Here is a 12,643-nt window from a genome sequence, read left to right as displayed (position 1 = left end):
CCCTCAGGAACAGGATTGGATACCCCTCTCTACAGTTTGAGCTATAGAACTACTTTACATTGTACCATATACTGTATGTATTTAGTACAATTTATAGTTGATATACGAGTGGCCATTATATAAATGGTTTTGGTTGCTTATCAAGTCATTCAAACCACCACATTTTCGAAGCGAACAAAATTAATTTCACAACCCACAGAGTAGAACATCTGAGGACTGATCCTAGATCAACATTTTCCTCCGAGACACTGCCGGCGTCCATGCCCAGATGTGACAGTTTTGTTCATTGTGCTCCGAGCTTTGAAGGAAATTCTGTTCAGAAGCAGCACAATCCGGCGAGCACTGCTTTAGAAAGAGATCTGTGATTGTTTGCAGGGGTCCGGGGAGCGTCTCTGACCAGTTGGCATTGCCATGTTTACCCATTCTCATGCAACTCCCTATTCAAGCCTGCAGCTCCGTATATGCCAAAATCTGCATCGCCTCTGAGCTCCAGAGAACACAGGCAGTGAGCCCGCAGGGTTTAAACCCATGAGAGCGACACAGGAAGTGGAAGAGGATGAAAGAGAAATGAGAAAGAAAGCCGAGATGATACAGACGGAACTGAATATTTGCTTTTTGTTGCGTGTTAAAGATAATGAAATATAAACTACCTGCTTACGACCTTCAAATACCATTCAAATACTAGTCAGTGTGACTTTGATTCAGAATAAAGTCACATCAACACAAAAAGCAGGAATTGATGCAGCAAAGTAATTATTCTGTTTTAAACAGTGGGATGAAAGAAGGCAGGTGAGAGTTTAAACTAATGAGCTTATTTAGATCAAGGTGGATTTGACATGAGACAAATCCAAAGATAGCATGAGCTACCCTGCCGCTTCCAAAAAAAATCAAAACCATTGATGCGAAACAGTGATTAAAATGCACATTTTGGTACTTTTTCTACCACTTTTGGCATCTGAATGTTGTGCTGGCATGCCCATGAAACCAGCGTGATCTCATTAGTATTCATACATAAAGCAGTCTTGTGTTAACTGATAGCAGAAGGTCTGGGAACCATAGCCGCTTTGAATGGCCAAGGAGCGCCCAAGAGGCCATATCACTGACAGGTAAAGCAACCAATCACGTTTCGTTTTGCCACAAACTTTAAATATTTCACATACTTTTGAAAATCCAGCGTTTAGTTGATCCTGAGAAGCACGCGTCGTAACAACACAACCAGTTTTTAAACACAACGGCTTTTTCTTTTTAACTGAGAGGGTTTGTCGTATTGGCCAATATATATATATATATAATAATATATATCTATATATACTATAAAATATATATATATTATATGTATATATGTATAATATGTATTTTCATGCAATCCAGTCTTCAGTCTAAATACTCGATTCTGATTGGCACAGATCAAACTAATTGATAAATGATATCGTTTAACTGCACAGGTAGTTCCAGGTCAGTTTACAAATCAGCGTTACTATATTACTGCACTTCATAGTTAAAAATCCATTATATTACCATGAGTAACATATAACAAGTTTGTACCATACTGAATATATGAAAATAGACCATCTTTTTATCGTTCCGGTCAAACATTATTTGCGCAAAAATTATTTTTATTTTGCATTTTGACTATTTTATTGGCATGCATTTACATTTACTTACATGCTTCAGTGCTTTAAATCAACTTAAAATATTTTATTTTAATTCATTAACATTCACTTACACTATCTGAATGTATATGGCATAGCATTTACAAGGGAAAATACTTACATGAAAGAGAAGCTTATTTGCATTTTGACTAGCTAAGTACTATTGAAAAATAATTTTTAATATCTAATTACTACTAAAAAATAAGAATAAGAATACAATTTAAATAATTATTTTCTCTGTGGACATACTGTAAAATGTAATGTATTAAATGTATTCTTGTGATGATAGTATATGTTTGTACAGTATATATGCATGCAGTGCTCAAGCATCATTACTCCAGTCTTCAGTGTTATAGATGAATTCATATAAAGTGCACAGATCAAACTAACTGATAATGATATTTAATATGTTTGTACAGTATATATGCATGCAGTGCTGGTTAGATTACTTACAAATTGTAGCATGTTACTAAATTACTTGACACAAATTGTAGTTAGTGTAATCCATTATATTACATGATTTAGATTACATTTGACATTGATTTAAATAGGATAATTTTGCACCATACTGATATATATAAAAAAAGAGAAATAAAACATACCATCGCATGTGCTTTAAACATTATTTTGTGAAGGAACTGCTGGGTAAATACAAATAACAGTGTTCATGAGTAGTTGTTAAAATGTTGAGAAAACACTTTCTAAAACTGAAATTATATTTTCTAAATCCAGTGGTCAAAACGTCGTTTGACCTCTCAAATTTATGTGTACATTTGGAAGACTTTCTGAATGTATATAAGCTGTAGGCTATTTTAGAAGGGAAAATTTAAAAGATGAAAGAGAAGAATTAGTGAGAATCAATAATCAATAAGCTATTATGTTGCTACATGGTAAACAAGTACCATAGTCATCAGTAAAAAAAACCTAACATGTATGTCTGATTGCACAAGAAAGGGGTTTGTTAAAAAATGTAAAATAATCGGATTCAATCACTACTAATTTTTTGAAAAAAACAGGTGGAATCTGTTATTTAACCTGAAGCCAGATTAACATATAATCAGTTACTCCCCAGCATTGTTACGGTATGCATAAATATAGTATGTGTGGGTGTGTTTCAATACAAATACTTAAGAAAGCCAATGGCATCAGTCTGATGAAACACAGAGGACAGCAGGGCAGATTGTTGATGGCGGAGGTTGAGAAGGGTTTTTAAAGAAGCGGAGGAGAGAAAATGAAGTTGAAACCAGCGCTGGCTTCCCCGTGCCTCTGTGTGTGTTTGATAAGATCGTGTGCTGGGCCCGCGGGTCTGGCTCGCGGCGGGGTGATGGAAATGCAGCGCTGCTCTTAATCTTCTAATGTATGTTCCTTCGTCCTTGGCCGGGGCACATGGGAGAAAGATGGGGCGTTATCAGCGTTTATGAATTTATGGATCATTCTCTCACCCACCCACCCACTTGACAGTTTTCAGCCCTCTCTCTCTCTCTCTCTCTCGATTTCCCTCCGTCATTCTCTCACCCACCCAAACCTTCGCAAACAACTTCACATTACTCTCTCAACTTCATTTACAGCACACGAAACAAATCCACGGCAAAGTAGTTGGCAGGAGTTTCTCGGGAGGCAAAGTAGTTAATCCAGGAGAACTTGTCGGTATGAAGGGCTGCTGTTTCTAAAATTAAGGCCACATACGTTGACAAGCCAATGACGTTGATACAAAGTCTAAGTTCCATACACACTCCTGAAAAAAACTTTTACAACTAAATATTAGTTCATTCACATACTGCTAAATCTGAAACAAGAGATGTACGTGATGAGCCAATCACTGAACTTCAATTAATGCCATTTTTCTTTTTTATTTATGTACTAGTTTGTTATTTCTATTATTATGAGAGTTAATTGGAGGAGCAACAGGTGGAAACAGATGTTGTCTACCTGTCAAATTGTCAGGATGTTAGCATATATTGTTTGGTGTGCTAATCATCATGCCGTTGTGCCTGTCATTTCATAAGTGTTTTAAAGTGTCACCACTTTCATTGGAAGTTAATTAGACAAGTGTCTTAAAGTGTTGAAAATCAGAAATGTGCAGCTTGTTGTTAAGCATGAGCAGTACAAAACACTGTGATATTTGTGCTGTAAAATGCCTCAGTTGTAGTTTTAGAGCTGGGACTAGTGTTGTGGGTGGATGACCTTAGCGTTACCCAAAGGCACATGGTATGTGAGGGACAGCCTTTTAAAAACAGAATGAAAAAAGCTGATTGTGTCCCTGGATTTGTCTGACTGTGTGTCTCGAATCCAAACCAAATCCATACTGAACATGTTTGAAAATTCTCAAGAAAGATAAGATGGCTGTTCAATACACAAACTGGTCATGTTGTAAATCAATAATATTTATTCATTTAGCTTGATTAATTGATTGACTGCAATCTCTTAACGTTATTTGGAGGTCACAAAAATAACGTTATCTTTAATAATAATCAAGAGTTTAATTAGTATTTCTATATTAGTTTTGTTTTTCAAATAAACAAACAGATGATCACAGATGCAGTCTGTAGATCTTAAGGGGTAGCCCACCCCAAAATAAAACATCTTTCATAATTTATTTAATCTCATGCCCTTTTAAACACACACACACACACACACACACACACACACACACACACACACACACACACACACACACACACACACACACACACACACACACACACACACACACACACACACACACACACACACAGACACACACAGACACACACACACAAACAAAAAAAAAAACAACACCAAAAACGTAATCTTATCCCTTTTCGACTTCTTTTATTCTGTGGAATACTGAACCGAGTATAATGAAGAATTTTAGTATGTAAGTTTTGGTTCCCATTGCCTCACACTATTTGGACAAAACTTACAATGGAAGTAAATGGGGACTAAAACTGTTCGGTTATCAGCATTCTTCAAGATATCTTCTCTTGTGTTCAGCAGAGGGAAGAAAGTCAAACAGGTTTGGAACCATATCATCATGAGTAAATGATGACAGAATTTACATTTTGGGTGGCCTCTCCCTTGTTGTTCTGAGCTCAGAATGTTCTTTATTGGATAACCATCATCTTTAGGTTATTGTGTTTCATTTAATAAAGTGTTTTCGGTAAATAAAGAAAATTTCCAGCAGCACTCTGCCACAATCCATTTGTCTGACCTCCCATCTCTCCTCCGCCACCTGTCAGGGCCTGAAAATGGGCTCCAGAAAAACGAGTGTGTGAAATTTTTCATTTGGGTCACGGTCCCTGGCGCTCACACCCTTCAGCTGAGAGGAGGCAGGCTTCTACATGAGCCGCCGGAGGAAGGAGGGGGAGAGGGAAATTAATAACTTCTGAGAAATGGACCCAGAGCCTCCAGGAAGCTCAGCCGTGATTACAGCAGCATGTGTGGCGGGTGTGAGTGGAGCTGAGATTGTACATTGGAGATGTGTGTAGGGTTCAGACATTATTATAATTTCAGGCTTTGAAGAGTCTCAAGCCGTACCGGCCACCAAAGAGCTTGGGTTCTTAACATCCCAATTTAAGATGTCTGAAACAATTTCAGTATGTTCAGGATGAAATAATACTTATTCATCCACAGAAATGGCCAACTCTTGAAAAACAAATTATGTATTTAAGTCAGTAAGAAGCGGCAATTACAAACCATTTCACTCGCATAATGGGACATATTTCAGAGCATCATGAGATGTTTTCCAAAAGGTGAAGCCTTTTTTTAACTTTAGTTATTTGCTGTTATTATAGCTCTCTGGAATACTCAGTTCTGGTTGGGTATTTTTTCCATACCAAAATGAAATTAAATATAAATATTAGATGACAAATATAAACTAAACAAAATCATTTGAATTTGAAATTCTAAAATTACTTTATAACTTCAAATATAGCCTTTCGTTCATTACAGTTATTTCTTCCCTCCTCTGATTTTATCCTTCTTTTTCTTCTTTTATTTTCTTCATCAAATTTTCCCACCACAGTTGTTTGCTTAATTAAAATATAAATAAAAACTGAAGTAAAAATTAATTGCCCCTAAATAGTAATATAAAAAACTGCAATAATAATAATAATAATGATAATAATAATGAAAAATAATTTAACAAAATTACTAAAATTGCAATATTAAAAGTCTAAAGCTAATTCAAAATATGAATAAACTAAAACTATAATAGACTATATAAACTAAAATAGAATTTAACTAATAGTGAAAGGACATATATGTACATTTATGTATTTATGTACTAATAGTTAAGAGTACATTTTGGTTTCTTGTTGACTTTAAGCACGAAAAACTACATTAGGTTAGTTACTTTACTGAGCAACCCACAACACCAACCCAATTGTGATCCACCAAAAACTATTTAAGTTTTGCATCCAATTTCCAGTCAGAATGCTGCATTCAAAGGTATTAAAATTGCCAGTATATCTTAAAGTTTCATACTGTTGCTTTGAGTTCTCCCAGGATGCAACACTTTTTCATTTGTGACTGTCATAGCGATTCACTGCAGGCCCTGATGCTCATTCAGGCCCTGATCTGCATAAAGACTGTCAGATGGACTTTTGATTTAAGAAGCTTCTTTTATTCTCTGTTCTCTTTAAGCCGTGGCTCTAAAGTCCGTTCCACGAGAGTGCTCATGCATACAAACATGACAGTCAGTCTAAAAACAAACTCTCATGCTCTCTTCCAGAAGATGGAGCTGAAAACTTGCTCCTCAGTGGGTTGTTGTTTGAAACAGTCAAGCGTAAGAAACTACATGCTTTAAATTTCAAATGCAGATGGAGGGCATCTGTTGACCTTTGACTTAAGTTATTTGCAATAGGCTTTAGTAGTAAAAAGTTACCATTACTGACCGTATGTTTTTTTTATTTATTTATTTTTTTTTTAAGTGAAGTAAAGTGACATACATCCAAGTATGGGGACCCATACTCAGAATTCGTGCTCTGCATTTAACCAATCCAAAGTGCACACACACAGCAGTGAACACACACACGGAGCAGTGGGTATCATTTATGCTGTGGCACCCGGGGAACAGTTGGGGGTTAGGTGTCTTGCTCAAGGGCACCTCAGTCGTGGTATTGCCATCCCCAGGACTCAAACCCACAACCTTAGGGTTATGAGTCAAACTCTTTAACCACTAGGTCACGACTTCCCCACAACTTTTCCCGGGTGGACATATTCCATGGTACTACCATGCCGTACTTTGTGCTACCATGTAAATGGTGGAACATGGATAAGTTAATTGTATAGTACTATGGTATTTCCAATTTGCTACGATCATTGCAGGGTCTTAAGGCATAAACACTGAAAATAACTCCAATATTTAAAATATGGGGAAAAATAGCCCTGTATTAAATGTTTTATCTGTTATCTTCCATGATATATTTAATAATTTTCTATTATAGGTCAATCTAGTAATGGGTTTAGTGTCTCTATACACACTGATTTGACCTTTAGCTAGATTTGCTTCATGACACAGAAAACCACATGAAATTCACATGTGGAATCACATGTAAAAATCACATGTGAAATATGTGGAACACGTATGAAACACATGGGTTTCACACAATGATATCAAGAAAATGGTCTAAGACCAAATCAGGAAGAAGCCTTCCTGGCAGATGTTATAACAGCTTTGGGTGTATTTTTCTGAATTGCAAAAAATAATACATAAAAGCAAGAGACTCAAAATTATTGTTTATGGCTGCCACCTATTTTGACAATTGAAAATTGTAATTTTGCTGAAATCCACTCTAGAAAACAATGTCAAGCTTCAGAAAAGTGTCACATCTGTGAAACACTATTAAAGTTCCTGTAGATCTGTTATTGTTCATACAAAATTAATTATTATGCTTCAATCTGTCATCCTGTACTGTTTGTTCTACAGACATGTGGCTTGAGTACTATTGTAAGAAACCAGACTTTTGATTTTCATGTGGTGAATGATAAAACTAATAAAAAAATAAAAAAATAAAAATCCATACATTTACATTAAAGTTATAAAAAGTACAAATCTGGGTCAAAAATGAATGAAAACAAAAGAAAGACAGCAGATAATGTCCTCAAGACATTGAGCAATCATAATAATTTTACTTGTCACTGAGATGCAACAATCAGTATTTTATGTTTGTGTCTGTGTAATATTTGATGGGGTTTCTTTAATTTGCACCTGTTAGTTTCTCTCTGTACGTAATGTAGTTTTTGTGGTACCCTGGTGGCAGACATTAGAGGTTTAATAACTGTGTCAGCGTGATTAATAATGGTGGAGTACCCAAGCAGAGCTGCCATCATCACTGCACTGATTACACCTGCTTTAAACTACATTACCCACAGTGAACTCTGCCCTGCCCCAACACCACAGCAATCATTTATGATCACTGTATCTAAATGTGGGCAAAGCAGGAGCTCCATCTCTGTTACCCAACTCAAAGGTCGAAGTGTAATTTATATATGTGTTTTAGTGTTGAGAATTTTTTAGTCGCTCTTTCTGAAGGTTACATAATTTCTCCAGTAGGTGGCAACAAGTGACTGTCTAAATAAGTGAGTCATTGTTTAATTCACTCAACCATTTTGTTTGTACTGCTTGGACACATGTAGTTCTGTTTGATCATAAACATGGCAATTTGTGCAGTTTAACAAAACAAATAGCTTAAGGGTGTTACACTTTATTTTAAGGTGTCCTTGTTACAGTGTAATTATACATATAAGTACTGAAGTAATATTAATTAACCACATGTGCTAACTATATGGTTAGGGTTAGGATTTGGGTTTGGCTTAGGGTTACTCGCATGCAATTATGCATATTTAATTGTTATTATAATAGTAAGTATTGACACCTTGAAATAATGTGTTACCCAAAAGTGCAAATAGAACAAACAGTGTCATGTGAATCAAGAAAGTGGCAATCTCTCTCTCCCTGTCTCTCTCCAGGTTCCTACATGCTGGTGAACTCTTCTCAGTATGGTGCAGGGCAGCGGGCTCAGCTCATGTTACGTCCTCTGAGTGAGAACGACACACACTGTGTGCAGTTCAGTTATTTTCTGTACAGCCGTGATGGACACAGTCCCGGGGGCCTGAGCGTGTACGTGCGTGTAAACGGTGGCTCGCGGGGAAATGCCGTGTGGAATGTTTCCGGCTCTCAGGGGCGGCAGTGGCATCAGGTGGAGTTGGCTGTCAGCACCTTCTGGCCCAGCGAGTACCAGGTGAGACCAATGTCATACCCACACACTCAAATATATGTTGACTTTATGTTGCAAGTTGCGGGTCAAAGTCCTGTAACCCAAATATTCCTTTTTTTTTTTTTTTTTCGTTTTCCGCCACTACTGGTAACCCTTTGGTTAATAAAAATGTCACTGAAAAGTTGGCAGACCTGTGAAAGTCTTTCACTCCTACCTGCTTATGGTTTCAGTATGCCATAAAGATTTTTGAAAAAGTTGTTTTTCTGGCTTAGTTTCAATAAATGTTTTTTTTTTCTTTTTCTTTTTTTTTTGGGTGGACTGGAAAATGATCTTTAGATGTCTTTTTTTTTTTTTTTTAGTTTAACAAAAAAACTATTTTTCCATAGTTAATACCCTTTAAATATTGACATTTACAGTGTGACTGGGTATATACATTATTTCATTAGACACACCACTGTATATATACAGACAAAACTTTTTTCCCCAACCACTAAATAATCTATTATCTTCAGCTTTAGTCTCTGGTCAGCAGTGTGTGTTATTGAGTCACTTTATCCTCTAATGGTTAGCGCACAAAACACTGTCACCTTGTTAAAGGCCTGCCCCTCATTTGCTCTCCAAAAAGCCCATAACGACCAGTAAGTTGAGTATGTGTGTTTGTGTGTGTGTGTGTGTGTGTGTGTGTGTAAATGAGTACAGAGTCAGTTGGCCCCTGCTTGTGTGCATAACCCGTTTGAAAGAGGAGGTCCGGTGTGGTTTCCATAACCCTGACCCGTATCGCTCCTCTCTCCATAAATCAGACCAGCCTTAATGAGATTACAGCCCTGCCACAATCAATGCACACACACCCACCCACACAGTGTGCCACAGGCTTCCCAGACAGACAACGTGAAGAAATTATCTTAGCCCTCTGGTTCCGTTGCTCGCTTTCTGTCTCATTTTTTATTTATTTTTTTTCTGTGGAGAAAGGTGTCTAGTTTGTTCAGAAGTGCTGTGGTGGAATACACATGGAATATGGTAAATTTGAGGTGTTTGGAGATGTTAGTCAACTGTAGTTAGCTTGCAGGAATTGCCTGCAGTCATTTATGACACCGTAATTCATAATATGTAAGCGCATGATGAATGTTGTGTGTAATTGTGTAAAGGAACAGGGACAGATACAAATGCATGTGAAGATGCAGATAAATTGCTGCATTTGTGTTGTCAAGAGGAAGTAATGAGGCAGCAGAGCAGAGGAATAACAAACTCTGTTCCAAACCCTAGTCAGCTGCCTACATAGAGATGCATTTAAAGCATCACAGGTGCACCAAGGCTGTTCTAAAATGTAGGCAGATGCCTTCTGAAGGCCATTTCACACCAAACACATCACAAAAAAGTGAAATGAACCACTGATGAATAGACTTTTCTCACCTAAAGCTTGAGAGAGAAGCTTGAGAAACCTCAAATTCACACTTTTACGGATCTTTCAGCCATGCTGACATAATTAAACATATAAGCCATAGTCATTTTTGGTTATTTGTATGGGCGGATTTGAGCATGAAAGGTCAACAGCAAAGAAACTGGTAATTAAAGTGAGATTAAATGCACAAAGTATTTGTATTTTTAAAGTATTATTTATTATTGCAGGTTTGCATAATATGGGTTATATTCCCCTGTGCATTTTTTATTTATTTTAAAGCATACTGCATCTGTTTTTTGTTTTTTTTTTGCGAATGGGACAGGTAAAGATCATCTGTTGTGTATTGGTGCTCATTATTAAAAATAGTTCTCATATATTTAAGGTTTTTGTGCTTATTTGTTTTTTCTTGAAAACATAAATAACATTACTGTCACCTTTGACAAATTTAAACAATCCAAACTTACCAAAAAAAAAAAAAAAAAAAAAAAAAAAAAGTTAAAACAGAATTTTTTTTTTTTTTTTTTTTTTTTTTTTTTTACATTGATAATAATAAGAAATGTTTCTTTTGACCACAGGAATAAATTACATTTTACAATACTTTTTCACAATATTGAGCAAATAAATGGATAAGAGTGGTGAGCATAAGAGACTTCTTTCAAAAACATTAAAAAAAAAATCTTATTCCAAACTTTAAACTGAATATACTTTCATATTTCACCCTCTCTTTCCTCCATCCTCTCATTCTGTAATCTGTGTTGGTCTGGGCTGTTTGTTTCTCATCCCTCTCACGCTCTCTATCTCTCTCAGTTATGGCTCACGGGTCACTGGAAACCTCTCGGGCATCTCCACCCAGCTCACACAGATTAAATCAATTCACGTATGCTCCCTTTGGGTGACAGCGGAGAGGAAAAGAAATGAATGAAAGATAGAATGGAGGAATGAGAGCGCGCATGAGTGCTACATGAGTACCCGAGCGGGTCTGTAGAGATGAGATCAGCAGTCAGGCCCATGGGGCGGCAGCTTCTATTAAGGATATCACATTCCATTCCTCCTAATCTTACCTGGAAAAACACAAAGGATCTAAATCATTCGGCTCCAGCACGCGCGGTCACCACTAAGACTGGTGTATGAGGCTGATACAATGCATTCGTGTAACCAATTTGAGCAGTTAGCTGCCAACTAAGGGCTCTATGGACGTCAGGCTTATCAAGCTGTGTAGATGCTTTTCTTTAACATAGAGGGACATCCACCTAGAGGGATCCTGCTTCTGATAGACCTCCCAGTCAGTGTGTGAGGAGGGAAAACTAAACACATTTAAAATCGTGTTACTTTGTTACTACTAATGTTACTTTTAGAAACTAAAAGCAGGAACAAAATACAAGCAAAGTGATTGTGAGAAGAGATGGAAATGGAACTGGACTCGTGACGGCATGCAAACACTCCACCAGTCTGCTAATGAGTTTTACATTTGGTGCAATCCAGCCTTGATGTTTTAAACATACAAATTTAAAACTTCATTTCGGATAAAAACTTGCTGTAGTATGCTATAGGGTATGATTTGCACACTTTTATGAACAGTTAACAGACTGTTTTATTTTTTCTTCATGAGTCACAGATGCATGTGAATAGAGTAGTTTGTAAAATTAGTATCTGTGTGAAGAACAGCCCTCATCTCTAAAAACCATTACGGTCAGCACACAGATTCTACTGTTACGTGTTTAGTTTAGAATTCAGGGTAGGGTCGCACCAGCCATTCGTAAGTTCTTACTTAAATTAGGACCTTAAGTCCACACTAGAGGCTAAGTAACTGCTAGCTAGTTTGTAACTAAATCTATACATTATTTGGTTGCACCAGTTGTTTGTAAGGCAGGACGTAGCTAGAAGTTCCTAAGCTAGAAGTTTACCGTAAATGATCCAATAGAAGCTTTCAAATACGTGAGCAGAATTTGTTTAAATGCTATGAATTTTAATTTATCCTCCATTCTAATTTCTTTTGCCTCACACAACTAATGGTAAAAATAAGTTTCCATTAAAAATGATACTACTCCGCCCACTTTAGGCTTCAAAAATGCTTTTAAGAAACCTACGGGTGACATCAAGGACACTACGTCCATGTTTTTAATTCAGTCTATGGTTTATACGTAGAGTTATGATTCAACTTAGTGTAATGGTGCAACAAAATATATTTAGTAGTGCATAAGTTTCCCATTTACAACAAAACTAGGCTAAGTTGTAACTTGTGTACAGCTGGTGCAACCTGCCCCTGAACCTTCACACTAAGTTTTGTTCATTCAGCAGATGCTTTTTGAAAAACAACTCACACATGAGCAGTGTTGGGGAAAGTTACTTTTAAAAGTAATGCATTACAATATTGTGTTACTTCCTAAAAAAGT

General features: G+C 36.7%; 1 protein-coding gene across 1 annotated transcript in view; it reads left to right on the top strand.

Moving 5' to 3' along the window:
- The window catches only part of LOC109073749 (receptor-type tyrosine-protein phosphatase U-like), a 279,985-nt gene that overhangs the window by 109,424 nt on the left and 157,918 nt on the right, over nucleotides 1-12,643 (top strand). The window contains exon 3 of the mRNA XM_042753985.1: nucleotides 8,604-8,875. Within this exon, the coding sequence (XP_042609919.1) occupies nucleotides 8,604-8,875 (272 nt within the window). The remainder of the gene's footprint in view (nucleotides 1-8,603; nucleotides 8,876-12,643) is intronic.

This window comes from Cyprinus carpio, unplaced genomic scaffold (assembly GCF_018340385.1).
Source record: "Cyprinus carpio isolate SPL01 unplaced genomic scaffold, ASM1834038v1 S000000972, whole genome shotgun sequence".
Taxonomy (NCBI): Eukaryota; Metazoa; Chordata; class Actinopteri; order Cypriniformes; family Cyprinidae; genus Cyprinus; species Cyprinus carpio.
Note: the sequence above shows the minus strand (reverse complement) of the source record. Positions and strands in the feature narration are given on the sequence as shown.